The sequence below is a fragment of the Equus caballus genome, chromosome 26, assembly GCF_041296265.1.
Source record: "Equus caballus isolate H_3958 breed thoroughbred chromosome 26, TB-T2T, whole genome shotgun sequence".
Lineage (NCBI taxonomy): Eukaryota > Metazoa > Chordata > Mammalia > Perissodactyla > Equidae > Equus > Equus caballus.
This window is the reverse complement of record NC_091709.1, coordinates 30,486,690-30,504,431: the sequence shown is the minus strand read 5'-3', so window position 1 is coordinate 30,504,431 and position 17,742 is coordinate 30,486,690. Positions and strand designations below refer to the sequence as shown.

The following is a 17,742-nucleotide window of genomic DNA, read 5'->3' as shown; positions in this document are numbered from 1 at the left end:
CTTGACTGAGTGCCTCTGGACCCCTGACCAAGATACAGTTCTCATATTACCTAGGCCTCATCAGAAGAGCTGGTATTCTTGTTAAATAAAGATCTGTTATTGATAAGGAGCAAAATCTTATATCAAAGTGTTGGAGGCCATCATATTTAAGATCTCAGAATTTGAGTTCTGGTTCTCACCATTATCAGACCCAACACCCCTTTTATAACATATTGAAAAGCCTCCTTAATAGTGAATCTTAAAATAAAATGGACTGACAAAGTTTAGGGGGGGAATCAATCTCATGGATGTAATTTATAATAAGTGTTTCAACGTGGAAGGCTCCAGGCTCGACGACTACTGGAAACAATGGCATGGTCAGGCATCATCCTGTACGGATGTGACAAATACAAATGCAGACTGATAACAGGCTGATTCCATGATTCAGGTTCTATGAGCAGCAGTGAAGGATTTAATAATATAGGGAATAACTCTTGGGAAAGCTCTAAAAAAACTATCTTCTCTCAGTTTACCCAGTGGTGAGCTCCTGGAAGATCCAGGTTACAGTAAGAACTATGCAAAAATGTTTTGTGTTTATATATAAAACTGAGTTCGGTTCTGCTCTCACATAATCATAAATACATGAATGTCCAGCAGGAATTTAGGAAATCATGTAGGGTGCAGGACAATTTTTATTTGTGTAGGATTGCCCTGTGCACAGCATCTAGCATCCTCGGTCCCCATCTACTAAAAGTCCTTAGTGTCCTCCCTCCCCTTCCAGTCATGGTGACAACCAGAAACACCTTCACATTCCCCACCATCCCATAGGATAGTGCGACCCCACACTCCTGAATGATGTGGATCAGCGTTTATATCCCAGCTCTGCTGTGTTTTGTGGGCAAGTTACAGAGCCTCTCTGTTTCCTAGTCTGTAAAATACAGTTGATAATAATTCCTAATGCAAAGATAGAAGTGAGCATTAAATGAGATGGCAAGTAAAGCTCTTAGCACCACAACTTAGTAAATGTTTAGTAGTAGCTTTTTTTTTTTTAATAGAACCAGGATTTTATTAGAGAGGTTCCACCAGCTTGTCTCAAGGAGAATCATCCTATGGCCCAAACAGAATATCCTTAAAATTAATGAATATAACAAACCAAATAATGATACAGTTGTAAAATCTTACCCTTTCTCCTCTCCCCAGAGCCTTGTTCCTTTTTAACCTTACAGACATGAACTCACACACAGAGCTATTGAAAATACCTAAAATTCTCAGGATTTCCTTTCATTGTTCATGCAATCCTTATCATTAGAGCTTCAAACGTTTACCAGAAATTTGTTGTTCTTAAGAACAATCAGTCAAGTCCAGAGAGAGGTCAGGTGTTCAGGCATTTTTTAAATTTATATTGAAAAAATAAGCATATCACAAACAATTTTCCAATATTTTAGGCTCTTCCATCAATGACGATTTGCCTTAAGGGATTTTTATCCTGTGGTTTTTTCGATCCACAAAACCTAACTGGCGAAACTCAAGTGAAGCTGTTGTTTATAAAACTGTTGTTCTCATGGATCGTGAAATCATCTGGCTGAAAGCATTTGTGTTAATAGCATTTGTGTGTGTTCTGCTTTTTCATGAGTGTCTGAGCAGGCCAGCCATGAAGATGGAATGCAGTGGCCACCAGGAAGCTTTTGTGGCCAACACTCAGCTTCTTTGTCTATAATACATGTATAAAAACCATAATATTCTTAAAGAGGTGCAACAGCTCTTGTAAGACTGGATGTATATAATTGCAAAGTGAAGTTGCCCTCTGGTCTATTTTTAATTAGCCATAAAACTTGCAAACCAGTCCTTTTTAGGACTCTCTTATCTCTGTAAAACTGGTTTCCTGCTGATTCCACCTTTGGCCTGGTGGAGGGGTTGTGCTAGGCAGCATTTAGCTTAGAATTGGTCTATTACAGGGAATGCCAGAACTAACCAACTCAAAAGTGCCAGAATTTGGATCATTTCTGTTTCTCTCCTCCTGTAGGAAAGGACTTGATCCAAAGCTACTGAAGGCAGGGGAAGAATAGTCCATTTCTGCTAGAATTTTATTTTAACTCTTCCAGATGATCTGTTTCGTATTTTTGATTTACTAAACAGCCAGTGTAAAATGTTTTGAACTCTATGTTGAAGTTACCTTCTGGTTCAATGAGTAATAGTCCATTTGAAAAATTAGAAAGTATTTGCGGCGGATTGGGAAATAATGCACTACTTTTCTTGTTGATGTGCGTTCTTTTTTTGCTATGATGTCATGGTAGTCTTCTAAAAATATTTATTGATGTCTGCTCACTGAACACAAGAGTTACTTTTTTCTTTTACTATTAATTCATGCTGAATCAGCTTCAAACTGTTAAAGCGCTCTATGGTTTAAGTCACTAAAACTATTATCGTTTTATTTTCTTAAAAAATAGAAACAGGGGCCGGCTCCGTGGCCGAGTGGTTAAGTTCACACGCTCTGCTGCGGCGACCCAGGGTTCGGATCCTGGGCGTGGACATGGCACCGCTCGTCAGGCCACGTTGAGGCGGCGTCCCACATCCCACAACTAGAAGGACCTGCAACTAGGATATACAACTGTCTACAGGGGTTTTGGGAGAGATAAAGCAGAAAAAAAAAGTAGAAACGGTTTTATTCCTATTTTCAAGTAATACACGCACATTGGGGGGAAAAAAGACGGAGAAATTTATAGAAACAATCTCCTCGCCTGGAAATAACTGACAATAGTTTTTCGTGATAATATTTCTCAGACTTTTTTCCAGGCACAGTTGATGCTTTTCAGTATTCCCTTAAGTAATTGTGGAATAGTACTTGATCATTTGTAAGGTTCTTTTGCATATGTGTGCACATTTGAGCCCTGGAAAAATCTTGTGTACTTGTGACAAAACTAAGGATCAGAAAGAATGTGGCTTGCCCAAGATCAGAGAGAAAATAAGTGGTGACGTTAAAGCGGATCCTGAGACTGACGACCAGCTCTTCAGCCTGCATTTAAAGCACGGATCCCGCTGCTTCCCTCTGAGTCAAATATGGTTTTTGATGATTGAACCATTGATGGACGGAATCACCACTTAAAGTGACTTTTTTGCTCTGTGAGTGTGCCTTGGTATGTTCTTGGCTTCCACTGAAGTACCATTTGGGGCCCTTCTGAGGAAAATCTCAAAAAGTACCGTTAACTCCATTTTACAAGGACTGAGAAAGTCCCTCTCGGTAGATTGTCGCAGATGGGGAAAAAATGAAAGAGAGAGAAACTGTGTTGTTCAAATGTATTTGTGAGTGGCAGAAGGAAGTGTGTCTTAATCTAATATTAGAGATGGGTCATCCTCACAGCAGTAGTTGTTAAAAAGTATTTAATAAATGCAGTTTTATAGTATTTGGGAGGTTCTGAAACAGGTTTTAAAAATTTTTGGTTCCTCACTGCAATTAGAAGATGCAGATATTATTATTTCTGTTTTACATATGAAGAAACAGCCTCAGAAGTGGTCCTTTGCCTACAGTCACTGACATCTTAAATGTTGGGTTTAGATGCCTCCACAGCCCCTTCTTCTCCACTATGCTGCCAGTCTCTGCATGATAAAGGACCAAACCACGCTTCTCTTTTGATGCATCACAATGTCTTAGTCTTCTCAGAAACATTATTTTCTCATATTTTGAAGACTTGGCTTGCTGCCACTCTCTTCCCCCTCACTGTTCCTGCCAACGTGTGGCATTCAGAATCATTTTGGTCTTATAATCCCACCTTTGAATGCCTGGGCCATATGCTATAAGCTGTATGGTCTTACTGAAATTGCTGATCCAAAAGCCATCCCATCGCACACACCTTGTCTTCCCATCCACACCTTCGCTCACTTTCCTAACCTTCTCACCTTTGTATTTCCCAGGCCTTACCAAAGGGGCTTCTCTCCTCCCTCAGCTTTATTTGCCCCTTCTCCATTTATTAATCCTAAAAGCTTTGTTTCTCTCCCTTGCCTGTTTCTTCAAAGACCAGTGTCAAGTTGAAGTTAATATTTTCTGATAATCAGAAGCACTTTGGAAATACCAACTCATGGTGGAATTACCAAACAGTGGTGGGCATGTTTGTGTTACCCGCACTGGTTTTCTGGGTCCAACCCAGAATAGTCACAGATGAAAAACTGTGAAAATCCACAAATATGAAAGGAAATATCTGCATTTGATACATCACAACTGTATGTCATCTATTCAGTAGAAACCAGCCTTTGAAAATAGAAAAAGAGGGGCCAGCCCAGTGACATAGTGGTTGGGTTCATGCACTCTGCTTTGGTGGCATGGGGTTTGCCAGTTCACATCCTGGGTGTGGACCTGCACACTGCTCATCACCCACGCTGTGGCAGCATCCCACATATAAAATAGAAGAAGACTGGCACAGATGTTAGCTCAGCGAAAATCTTCCTCAAGGGATAAGAAAGAGAGAGAGACTTCTGGTTTACCTTTCTTACCCTCAAACTGGGAACAATTTGATTCACTACATGGCAGATTTGAAACTTTCCTCTCCTGATAAATCCATATCTGCATTTCCCCTGGGGATTTAATGGAGTCTTTTTGTAGTTAATTAACTGTAAAATAAGATAACATTGGGCAGTTGTAAAAGGAGATATCTTTAAGACTTTCCACTGGGCTGGATATAATATATTTTATTTCTAATCAAAAGCCAAGAAACTATCTCTAAACTCACTGAGAGGAAAATCCACACTCCCATCCCCTCTTCTTTGATGTTGCTGCGTTTCCTGGTGAGTGCTTTTATTAGAAAACCAAGGAGTCGGCTTGGCGCATCAGCAGAGATAAGCCTTTTGAAGTGGTACCCCTCTCGTTCCTTGGTGCTCAGGATTAACTCACTGTGGGTCTTTTCTAGCTGCTCCGTTTTGATAGCTTGTGTATTGCACATGCTTTTTCCTGCTCTGTGTTCAGGAGCCACGACTCACCATCTCGATTTGTCTTGTTTGCTTTCTGTGTATCTTGCTTCCTGTGCCCAGTCGAGCCTGTTGACGCCCGCCCTGCTGCCGACCGAGGACTGACCACTCGACCAGGTATAACCCGGTTACTCCTACCTCTCAGCATCTTGCGCTTGAGCTTGAGCAGACGCCATCCTCTTTCTTCATTATTAGCCTCTCTAGATTGCAAACATTGGGAAAGGATTTGAAATGACCATGGAAACCAAACTTTCTAAAATTCCCCTTTGCTTTTCCTTGCACTTCATTTCCCAAGTTCTTAATTAATCTTTTTTTTTTTTTTCCTTTCTGAGCTTTCCTTTTGAAACAATCCACCCGAGCCCTTCCAACTTTTGGTTTTTCCTTTTTCTTTTTTAGTGAAGAGGCCTGTATAGAGCCTGTCTGTCCTCAAAAATGGAAACCCACACAGATGCAGACTCTATCTGGTGGTGACTTAGTTACTGCTATGAACATCTCATCTTTCCTTTCTTGTTTGCTGTCTGGATGCCTTCTTTTCTAGCTGACTGGGCTCAAACTTCAGTCACTTCCCCAAGTAGACGTACCTTCCTAAAAATATCAGAATTGGAATCTCTCTAGAGCCCAGAAATATTTACATTTTCTCTTTTCTGGGTTGTATATACTTTTTCTCCATGAGTGGCTAATATGACACAACAGATGTACATGCATAATTTTGCATACAAGTCCTTTATTTTTTATACTACTTAAAATTCCCGTTAACCCTGAAATAGGCACTTTTTTTTTGTACTGTTTTCCAAGCATTAAGAAGAAATGAGTTTTCACCCTTTGTTCTGTATTTAGCCTATATCTCAAATTTGGTTTTAAGAATAATGTCAGAGCACAACAGAAGCATGTGCATTCCTGGTTTTGAGCCCATGCACAACCTCTCCCAACTGATAGCAACCGATGTTTGCAATGAATCAAAAAGAGAAGAGAAGTTACTGAATTGACAAATCTGTATATTCTGGGGAGATTTTACTCCCAACAGTGCATCCCTTCCCTTATTTATTTTCTTCTTTATCCTCATAATGTCCCCGTGCAGTAATCAAGGAACAGAGAGTGGACCTCGTTAGAAGATGTTAACACATGGAGGTCGACCTCTGCTCCCTGGTTCAGGTACAGTCGGCAGTGGGGCCAGGAGAAGACCCTGCCCCTCCCCCCGCCTGTGCAGGCTCAGGTCACATCTGCCTCCAAACACAGTCCTTGAAGAGAACGCAGTCTGCCCTGTGGCATTTTCATGCCTCTGCACTGTGATTAACAGGCCAGCAGGGACAGCACAGTGACATGTCTTGACAGGCGATCTCATTGATTTCATGAATCTCTTTCTGTAGGGCTCTTCAGCGGAACTTAAATTGTAGTAAGTTAGACACAGTTTCATCTTTCCTAATGTCTTCCTTATTGCCAGTGTCACACTAGTGAATTTCAAGGAGCCGGCAGTTGGCATCCCCGTCTTGCTCAGCTGACTGGTCGGGCCCCAGGCTGAGGATCAGTCAGTTCCATTCTAGCTGCAACCAAGACCAGCTCAGGTTGATCCTTTGGCCTTTTTTCATGGTGCTTCCTCCTTTGTTTTTAAAGGAAGAGATACATTTCATCTACAAGCCTAAAATGTGAATTAGAAGCACTCATGCAACCAATTTTATTAAGTTCCTACGCTGGACATGCTGGGCTGATATGTTCCTATTGAAATATCCAGGAAGGGGTGACACTGCCAAAGTTGATTTTTTTTCCTTTTTTAAAAAAAATCTAACATGAAAGGGACTTTTCCATATATTCCCAAAAATAATATGTTTTAAGGGAAGAGCTACAGAATAGTTAGAGATATTATATAGATGTGAAGAAACCATCTAAAGTCTTTGTTGTAACAATAGCAATATTGCATTTTGATATTTCACAAAGGCCTATGCCCTAAATGCTGTGGAGGGTCGAAAGAAATAAATGATAAGGTCCTTGCTCTCAGGAGCTTCAAGTGGAATAGAAGGAACACAACAAACACACTTTGCGTATTTAGAAAGATGAGATGTAATTAGAAAGGAGAGAAATACAAAGTACACCAAAGGTAAACCAGGATGTCTGTGATGTGAGCAGATGGGACACTAACAGCGCTTGCTGGAAATGAGCTTGGAGAAAGGTTTTGAAAGATTTGAGTCACAGCCGTTGGCATAAAAGAGGGGAACAAGTCTATACAGATGAGAGAATGGCCTAGACCAAGCTTCCTTTCTTATACTCTGTAAGGCTTGGGTTCCCCAATAGAAGAAGGCCATAAATGGGAAAGAATGCTCAGATATGAAGTGAGAAAGAGTCTAGCTAAGGTATATTTATGAATAGCTGTATTTACTGAACATGGATTAAAACATATATGCTCTATATTTTTGTGCTTGTAGTGAGTCTGTCAAGCATTTGGACGAATTTCCTCTCAATGTTTTATAGCATTAGTTTTTATTCTTCCGTAATCACACTTTGTGAAACTACATGCTTGAGTCTAATGTGCCCAATAATATCTTTAGACTTTCCAAACTTAGAAACCCTTCCCAGGATTGTCCTATCATGTCATTAAATTGATGGCTTTGTTTTTGAATAATCACTGTTGTCACTGTGAGACTAGTAAAGAAAGGGTTTTTGTATAATCACGACTGAGGAAAATGACCTCTCTTTATCTTTCATATCTGAAATACCAGGGCACTGTAACTTCTAGAACATAGTGTCAAGTAGGGGACACAGTAGTGTCAGTGGTGATTTCTGGGCATAGTGACCATTACAGCTACTCTCCTGGCTTATTTCCAGGGAAAAATAGACACTGAAGGACAGGTTATATATTTGACCAAAATGAATAAGAAAAATACGTTAGCAGGCTCTTCACAAGGGTGGAAAGCCACCCTTTACGCTATAATTTATTACCACTCTTCTCCAGTTCTAATAAAGGAAACTAGGTTCTTGACCCCAAGCCATGTAAGAGGTTTCATGAAGGACGTGCCCCTCTCCTCCCTCAAGTGAACAACAGACTGTCCTCACGCACCACCGTGACTAGAGAAAGGAGTCACACCAGGGCTTGGGATGAATCAGCACAACTCAGAAAACATGTCTGATGAGCCTATAAATGAGGGTCCCTGCAATTTATGTAAATCTCCCCTTCACATTTCATTGCATGCAATATCAGCTTATTATCGATGATGTTTCCATATGTGCAAGCTTATTTTTCTTCCCTTTTACTGAGATTTGCTTAATGTATTGCAAGTCTCTTCACTAAATGGCGATATGTACTATACAAAAATGAACTAGCAAATGCTCTTTCTGCTGAGAGTCTTGTAAACTATTAAGCTATGATTAATTATCTGTTATTCTGACTTGTTACATGAATATGAATTTTTTTGAGCATCAAAAGTACTCTTCATCTCCTTTCAGAAGTAACGTGAGCGTTTAAAATTTTGAGAGGAGACCTCATTCTTTACTTATCTTTTGATGTAACTATTTGGTCCCACAAATCTAAAAGAAAAGACTGTTGAAGAGAGTTTTCTTAAATCTCAGAAATGTGATTTTACTATTGCGTTGCTGGATCCTGATGACGGAAAAAGGGTGAGGTATAAGGAAATCACTGTGGTTCTTCAAGGATCTCAGATTTTAGAGGGCTTGTAGGAAGGAAAAAACAACCAATGAGAAATACAAGAAGATAGTGTCACAGCCCAACAAAAATTAGTGTCAGGGAGAGTAGAGGTCAGAATGAGGTGAAACTTAGAAAATGCTAATAATTTTAAAGCTCTCTGGATGGGGTTAGGGGTCAGAGGTCCATCAACAGGTTTTTATGTCTATATCAAAGAGAATGGTCTTCTGATAAAAGGAAATTAAAGCCCAAGATAGCTTAAGATGAGAAAAGAAGGTGCTAGCCCCTTGTATTAGTTATCTATTGCTATGTGACAAATAATCCCATAACTTAGCAACTTAAAGCAACAAGCATTTATTTTCTTATAATTACTGTTAGGCTCAGGATTTCAGGCATGGTTTAGCTGAGAGCTTCTGGCTCAGGTCTCTCGTGAGGTTGCAGTTAAGACTTCTGAAGGCTTGAAGCTCAGTGGCTGGTGGGTCTGTTTCCAAGATCGCTCACTCACATGGCTGTTGGCAGGAGACCTCAGCACCTCACCATGTGAACCTTTTTATAGGGCTGCTTTTGTGTCCTCACAACATGGTGGCTGGTTTTCCCCAGACCGGGTGATCCAACAGGGAGAATAAGAAGAAAGCTGCAGTGCCTTTTATGACCTAGTCTCAGAAGTCATACACCATCACTTTCTCCACATTCTATTCATTAGAAACGAGTGATGACATCCAGTCCACACTTAAGGAGGGGGATTAAGCCACCTTCTTGAAGGGAGAGATATTAACAAATTTGTGGATATATTTTCAATCTACAACACATCTCTACCCAAGTCCAAATCTATGTGACCCAGACAAATTGTAGGCTAAGAGAACTTGAGGGTAAAATCATAGAACCACTCTCCGTGATCTTGGTGGAACTCTGGAGAACAGAAGAGCTGGAAAGATATGGATAAGACAAAGCAGAAAGGAGAGAAGATAGCTGGACAAACTGCAAGCCAGGTGTAGATTGACATTGATCTTTGGTCCATTTTCGAATATGTTATTAAATGGAAGCTTTGAGAACAATTGGACAAGGAATGAGTGAGATGTCACAACCAGCATAGGTTCCCTAGGCCTTGTCAAATGATCCTTCTTTTCTTTTGGTATCAGCTGTGCTGTTAGATGGGCACGTCATATACTGTGGCCATTGTACTTTTCCGTTTCAGCTAGGTATGTGACAAGTTTCACAGCGCCTTGTAGACCAGACTGTAAGGGTGACTAGGCGAAAAGCAAGAAATTAGGTCCCGTGGGAGCTGAAGGAACTGGTCATATGCAACTGGAGGAAGAGAAGACTCATCAGGGATGTGATTCCTCTCCTTGGGTATCTGATCTGTTCGAGGCTGTAATGCGGAAGAGAGCTAGGCGTGTTCTGTGAGGAACAGACTCAAAGAGTAGAAGTTAAAGGGAAGCTGATTTAGGCTTAAGAAAGGCCCTTCTTGTAGGCAAAGCTGTCTGAAAATGGAGGCAAACTGACACGTCCCTCTCTGTTCACTCGGGAGCTGAGAGTTTGCCCCTGAGTGGGAACACCACAGAGGAGATGATTTCAAAAGCCCCGCTCATCCCCAAATTCTGACGTTGGCTATTTAATGGCTACAACATGGAAACTGACATTTATACTTGGTACTTTCATTTTTTTGTTCTAAACATGACTTTGCATTTTATGTTTAAGCTTCAAATTATTATTTGAAAAACGAAATTCATTATAACAATGAGTGGAAGAATCATGTCTAGAGAAGGAAGAGTTAGTAAGTTATAAATTCTGTTAGTCTCAAAGTTTTTTCAAAATTTATAGACTGCAGCTCTTTCTTCAGCAGATGAACCAATTACATTCTGTATCTATAACTAAATCACGCAACTGAAAAAATGATACAATTTTTACAATGCTTCACTGCATAGAGACACGATCATAATTTATCTGTAATTGAAACAAAGCCCAAAAGTAGCGCTTTTGCTTTACCAGGTAATTAATGCTCATTTTAAAGCCTTTTATTATTTTTTTCTAAAGGAATGAGAGTGCGTGAAAAAAAGACAATAAGCTGAACAATAAGCCCCTAAACTAAGCCAGCATATTCTAGAAACAAATCCTTGCCAACCTCCCAACTAGCATTTAACTTCTGTTTTGCCCTATTTAAAAAAAAAAAAATTATAGCGTGTGTGTAAGGCAGTAGAAGCCTTAACTTCAGATTTCTTTACACTTTAATTTCTTTTTGTTTAAAATAGGTAGTGGTTAAGGATTTAAATACAGGGTGTCATTTTTCTTGAAGAAAGTCATTAATCTATTTTCCTCTAACTTCAGGCCTAGAAAGTGCTTTTTGGTAGCCTTTGTGTTGGAATGGTATTGTTTACAGATAAAACGAATTGACTGTCCTGTGTATTTTAATTATGGTGTAATGCTTATGGTATAATGCAGGTTCAGGGTTGACAAATATCAAGACGGAAGAGATCTCTGAGGTGAAGATGGATGCGGAGTTCCGACATGATTCAGGATATGAAGTTCATCATCAAAAATTGGTACGTAAAATAATTTACCTCTTCCTGCCGCTCTGTTTGTCAAATGACCTATTAACTCTGTTCATCCTGTGCCAGAAGTCCAGTTAAGGCAAAGAGAAAAACAAAAATAAAACACTTGCCCATTGGATCATCATGAAAACAGGAAGAAAAGAAAAAGAGGGTCTTTACGTGGTATAGATGTAGTAGTTCTTTATGTCTAGAAGGCAGCTGAGCGCGCGCAGGGATTAGAGTAAAATTAATTTGTATTATAATATCCATTTTAATTAACTTCCACTCTATTTTCTAGGAAAATAGCTTTATAATAGGTTTATTTGAAGGAACAAAATCTCAAATGAACACGTGCAAACACTACTTGGTTTCACAGAAGCCTTTTCATGGTTATTCACTTAAGCTGACATTTGTAACTATCTCCCTGTGCTGCTTCATCTCTCCCTCTCGCCCTCCTTCCTGTCCCTTCCCCAGATCCCACATTTTAAGTTCTCCAGCAAGAGGAGGATCTTTGGGTCTCTACCAGTGGTTGGAAGCAGGAGGTGAGCAAGACCCCATGCTGTTCCGAGCAGTGTAGTTCATTGAAAGGCTTTGGGCAAGGAAGACAGCACCTTCCTTTTCGGATGAAATCACCCTTTTTTTTTCTTTTTCAAATGTTAGAATTGGAGTAAATCAAAAAGCATCCATCTCTTGTGCAGGCAGCTCTAGTAGTTAGATAAAATCCTCTCCCAAAAGCTTCAGATAAATCAAATCCTGCATTATGTTAGGGTTCCTTCCCTCTTATCAGTAAGCACAGGAAGGGGGTTAAATTAATAAAAAGGCAAATTTATTGCACATTCAGTAGTGAACAAAAATGGTAATAAAATTCTTATAGCAATAATAATACTTGAGAAGCAATCGCTCTCAGGCACTTATTTTGTGTGTGTGTGTGTGTGTGTGTGTGTTTACTCTTTTTCAAGGGAAGAATGTCTTTCCAATATTCATAAATAAAATTTATGAATCCAAGTATTAAACTCCAAAAGAAATGCTGGTATTGTGTATGCCTCTTTTCACTCTAAATAATTGGAGCAAATCTAACTGACTTGAGGTTCAGATTTTCATTTGAACTCCCAGGATCTTTTTGGTAATAGCACAGTTAGCTGTTTGAAGGATGGTTTTCATTGGCAAGTTAATCCAGTATCAGTTATTATAGAATCAGGAGCGCTCTTGATCTGGCTGATGCTGAAGAGGTTAAAAAAAAACCTGGGGGAACCACTGAAGAGTTGGGAGCTAGTGGGGCGTAGAGCTGAAGATTAATGTGTGGATTTGCATTTTCTGGTGCCTGTGTCATAAAAGCCCATCTCTGCAATTACGCTAACTCCTTTAATGTGACAGTGACTAATGGCGGCAGCCGAAATTAAGAGAATCAGTTCCCTCTACTGAACTAGTTGATAAGATAATGTCCTATAATTAGTGCAATGAATATTGCAAAATTACAGTATTTTCTTAAAGACATAGCAAGATGTCCAGACTTGGCATTTGTTCCTGATTACCTCACGCTTGTATCATTAGCTAATTAATGGTTTGCTTTTTATAAATATGTTGAGTTAGCATATTTGTTTGGAAAGGGGAATAATTATGAACAGTTTCTAATTTTGTTGTATATATGCTATGAGTAAAACTCTTTGAGAAATTTGCTTTATTTGCCATATTTTTGTTGCCTTTTCAGATTGCTAGGATGTTAGTTTTAGCTGTGACACAGGTCATTTTAGTATTTTGAGATTATATTAAAAGAATTATTTAGGGAGCTATTTTCATTAGCTTATATAACAAATATGGTGTGTGTTTAGTAGTAACTAGCCAGATGATCTGGCCTAGGATCATCTCTGTACATAACATAAAGATGATAAAAGTTGCCTTATGCTTTTATAATTCCATTTAAAGGGTAGATAAAGTTGAATAATAATGACTTGCTTTTATAAACAATATGAAGGATTGTACTGCAATAAATTTATCATGTTGAGTAGATTTCTTCTTTACAGTGTTCTCCAGATTTTTTTTATGTTAAATCCAAATAAATAAGAATAAAACAACATTTTGGGTTGGATTCTAGTAATCCAAGTATGTAGTATGTCTGGAGAAAACATGTTAAGAAAGCACGAGTTATGTGTGGCTGTTAAGATTCTTGTTGCCTCTGCTTCTTCCTTTGAAATAACTGTATTTTAAGCATTATGCTTCTCATAGTTAATTCGTGTCCTGCTGAATTTTTGCAGCTAAAAGTAGGTAACAAGATGTTTTTTTTCTTCTGTTTAACTCCTTTGTTTCAGAATGCTTATTCCTATGTATTAATGTCCCTCTAAGAAAATTAGGACATCTGTGGGTTTGAAAAGCACCTGAGGCATAATGGTCGTGGATGTGACCTCCTTTCATAGTCCGTGCCTTTACAGCTTTTGATAGATCCAAGAGCTACCATCCCACCTCTCACCAAATGTTCCACCTGCCAGAGGCTTTCAGGTCCCTCTTGGCTTCTGTTTTGCCTTTCTAGTGACATGTAGGGGGCAGTAGACTTCCTAGGACTGGGGAAGCCACATGTCATACATCATTCTGTAGACTACAAACGTCCTTCTAAGTAGAATGTTTGATTTTTTTTTTCAAGTATACAACCAAATAATGGAGTGACCAACAACTCAAACTTTAGGCATAAGATATATATGAATAGACTGAAACTTTTCACATACCTCATCCAAATGTCACCTGCAATTACAGTCCTTTTTCTTGATTTGTTTTCAAGGTGTTCTTTGCAGAAGATGTGGGTTCAAACAAAGGTGCAATCATTGGACTCATGGTGGGCGGTGTTGTCATAGCAACAGTGATTGTCATCACCTTGGTGATGCTGAAGAAGAAACAGTACACGTCCATCCATCATGGGGTGGTGGAGGTAGGTAAACTTGGCTGCATGTCTGCAAGTGGGAGTTAAAGAAAGACTACAGGGGAAATTTTGCTTGGCGTTAGACTAAGAATCATCCAAGTATCTCTTCTTTGAAAAAAAAATCACATTCCTGCATGATGCTCAAGTTGTAGTTCTTTCCTTGCTTTGGTTTTCATTCATTCTGACTTACAAGTACTATGATCAACGCATTGGGGTTGTATGCTGCTGCCTCAACTTCTTACAATGTGTATTGAAATATCAAAATAATACTAATGATAATGCCTGGCTTAAAGATATCGTGATTACCCTCAAACATTTAAAAGAAAAGAGAAAAGCAACAGCAGAAGTTAAAAAATGAGAAAGGAAGTGGAAGGATACATTTTCAAAAAGAAAAAAACATAAACACATTTGTTCCTGGATTTTTTGTTTTTGTCTTAAATAGTCTGACTTCTAACTAAAACCAGGTAATAGTAAGTAATACTGATTTTGAGTAAAGAGTCTTCTCTTTCAAGCTCTGTAGAAGATCACATTATACCAAACACCCGGGCAAACAGACAAGGTTATTTGAGATGGTCATCCTGTTGCCTGCACATCCACCTGAGATATCTTTGTTTCAAGCTGTTACTGCAGTCGCACTGAAGCCGAAGAGAAGACCCACAAAGTGACAATCACAATTTTTGCACAATTATGCTTCCCTGAGACTTTCTCCCCACAGGCCAGTATGTGACTAACATGAATGCGTACAGCACGGAAGTCGTCGGTTAGACCAACAAAATAGAATAGTTGCAAGGTTCAAATATGACTTCTTAAACCCTTTATGATGCATTTTAAATAGTATGATACAAAATAATGAAAAATAAAGTAAAATTTACCGAAAATTCTTTTTAATGCATTTAAAATGCCGGTTTTGGTGGGGGAAACCTTATAGGATATGTAAATTTTTAGGAAACTGTTACAGAAAGTGAATTAACGTATCTTGAACTGAAAGAGATCTCATGATCAATCAAGTGGATCTTCTCATTTTTCTAGATGAGAAAACAGATCCAGACAGAAGTGTTTGCCCAATGTCAAACTAAGTGAGGCGAAGGTCAAAGTACAGATTTCCCCACATCCTATGCGTTGCTTTTTCCATCAGAGAAAAGTCCAGATATTTCCAGTGAGCTAAACTTCTCACCAACCCCAAGGAAATGTGCTCCAAATCAGTCTTGATTATGGAAGAGCAAGGACAGTTTAAATAAATTCCATGTGTGGTGAAGCCAGAAACCTCATTTTGTTCAGCACTTAAAATCTCCAGGAGCTGCTGATGGAAATGGGCATCATTTGAGTCCTGTTTCTCCTGTCCGTACTAGTGTGGATGTGCTAAAGGGCAGTGAAAGGAGTGGACCCAGGAAACAGGTAGCATGGTGGAAAAGAACTGAGTGAGTGACAAACTGGTGGGTGAGCACATGACATAAGCAATGACAACATCATCCAGTTTGGGTTGTTGCTCTTTTCATAATGGTATTTCTGAGCTTGTGTCCTTTGAGACAGTGTAAGTTGTATTATTATTAGCATCAGTTTATCTCATTTCTGTTCAAAATTTTTTTTTTTTTTCGTTTTAATTCCATGTTGGGGCAAATGTGTTTTCATACTTGAATAATTCAAAAGCCCGTTTTAATTTCTTTAATATAATTGTATGTTTTAATTGCCTTGGACTGATAGCTTCCTTTTTATCAGTTAAAGTATCTGGGTGGGGCCAAAGAGCCTATATTGTGCTTGCTCAGACTGCCATAACAGGGCCACAGACTGAGTGGTTTAAACAACAGAAATTTGTTTCCTCACAATTCTGGAGCACGGACGTCTGAGATCAAGGTGTCGGTCGGCAGGTTTGGTTTCTTCCGAGGCCTCTCTCCTTGGCTCGTGGATGGCCTCCCTGTGTCTTCACATTGCTTTCCCTCTGTGCATGTCTGTGTCCTTATCTCCTCTGGGAAGGACACCAGTATTATTAGATTAGGGTCTACCCCAATGACCTCATTTAACCTTAATTACCTCTTTAAAGACCCTGTCTCCAAATACAGTCCTATTGTAATCTACTAGGGGTTAGGACTGTGTCAATTTTTGGAGGACACAGTTCAGCCCTAACAGAGCCCAGTGATGGTGGCAGAAAACGGGGGTCTCTTACAGGGACTCTGCCATGGTTGTGCGTGAGACTTACAGGAACTTAGTTAAAAGGGCACAGCCCGAGGTCCCACCCCAGATTACGGAAACAGAATTTTTAAACAGGAGGCTGGGAATCTGAGTGTTGAAAATTTTCCCCACTGAAAAGTGCATTCAGGTTTGAGAATCACTGATGTATGATATTATTACTTCTTCATTTTAGTTGTCTGTCTAAGCAAACCTTAGGGAGTAGAAAATATCTCTTGTCTTCAAGAAAACTAGTTGCCTTTTAAGCCCTCTTACAGCTGCTTGGGTTCAATGTTTCTTTTGGTTAGTTACCAAGAAAAGTCTCCTTGGATTTGGAATGTCAGAAAAGTTGACAGTTTAACACAGATCCTGAGAAAAAGAAATTAATTTTTAAGCCAGGAGACATTCTTAAAGGAGCAAAATTCGAAGAAGGGCAGTTAGTTATTCAGCTCTTGCTATTCACTTTGCTCGCTACTTGAAAACATCTAGAAACCTCCCCAGAGTGACTGCCCCACCTAGTTTTGTGTTTCTTTTCTTTATTTCCTCTAACTTGCTTCTTCCTCAAGGTAAGGATATTGTGGAAAGCCTGGAAACCATCCCTTTTTCCCTCTCGAGGCCTCCCTTTCTCTCCATTCCATAAGCAACCCTTTGTCGAGTTCTGTGTTCAGCTGTGGACAGCAGCGTGGGAACAGAACTTCATCCAAGGCGCTGTTTACCATCCCTGCCCTCAGGAAGGTTATAGTCCAGCTGAGATGGTAGAATTTGCACACAATTTGCTGTAACCCAGGCTAGGCACCTAAGCTATCTCACCTGGCCTGGGTGAGAGAGAGCGCTGTGGGGTTTCAGAGCACGCAGAGTCTACACTGTATGAAGTGATGCGCCTGTGAATGTTCTCCGCCTGTCCTAGCAGGCTCTCTCACACTCGAGTACGTGGAAATAGGTGTGTTTCCAGCTCTGGTTAACCTGCTTCATTAATGAGTAACCCTACTTCACTAAAAACAAAAACGAGTAAAAGAGTATTTCCAGTTGGACTGGCCTAAGTCTGTCAGGACAGAATACAGTCATACTTCACGCCACCAATACATGAAGAAGAAATCACAAGGAAAGCATTAATCTCCAGGAAATCTCTCATTCTTAGAGTGAAAGATCCTTGCAGAAGACCGCAGAGATTTGGAAATGAAAACAAGTATAGTATTTTTATTAATAGAGTTGTTACCAGGTGGAATGAGCAGTTAGTAGGTTTTGTTTCTTAAAAATAAGCAATAAATATTGATTTAATGATTTGCTTAGCCCTGGGGCTGGAGATTCATTCTGTAAGCCATTAGCCACACTGTCATTAGGAGATGACTAAGCTTTACAGTCATGCGCCACTTGACAATGTTTTAGTCAACAACCGACCACATATACAGTGGTGCCCGTAAGATTAGTTCCATATAATGTAGGTGTGTAGTAGGCTATACCATCTAGGTTTGTGTAAGTACTGTGGGGGAGGAAGAAATTTTCCTCTTCCCTTCTAGGTTCTTCTGGCTCGTCTAAGAATTAAATTGACATGAGACAGATCCACAGGAGAAAAACAA

At 39.6% G+C, this 17,742-nt stretch overlaps 1 protein-coding gene across 7 annotated transcripts in view; it reads left to right on the top strand.

The window, feature by feature from the left end:
* The window catches only part of APP (amyloid beta precursor protein), a 254,504-nt gene that overhangs the window by 230,491 nt on the left and 6,271 nt on the right, over positions 1-17,742 (top strand). For 4 of the 7 annotated variants that reach the window (XM_003364171.5, XM_001499850.6, XM_003364172.5 and 1 more), the window contains 3 exons: positions 4,999-5,052; positions 11,006-11,106; positions 13,865-14,011. In XM_003364171.5, the coding sequence (XP_003364219.1) occupies positions 4,999-5,052; positions 11,006-11,106; positions 13,865-14,011 (302 nt within the window). The remainder of the gene's footprint in view (positions 1-4,998; positions 5,053-11,005; positions 11,107-13,864; positions 14,012-17,742) is intronic. The other 3 variants (XM_003364177.5, XM_003364176.5, XM_003364174.5) reach the window with 1 other exon arrangement.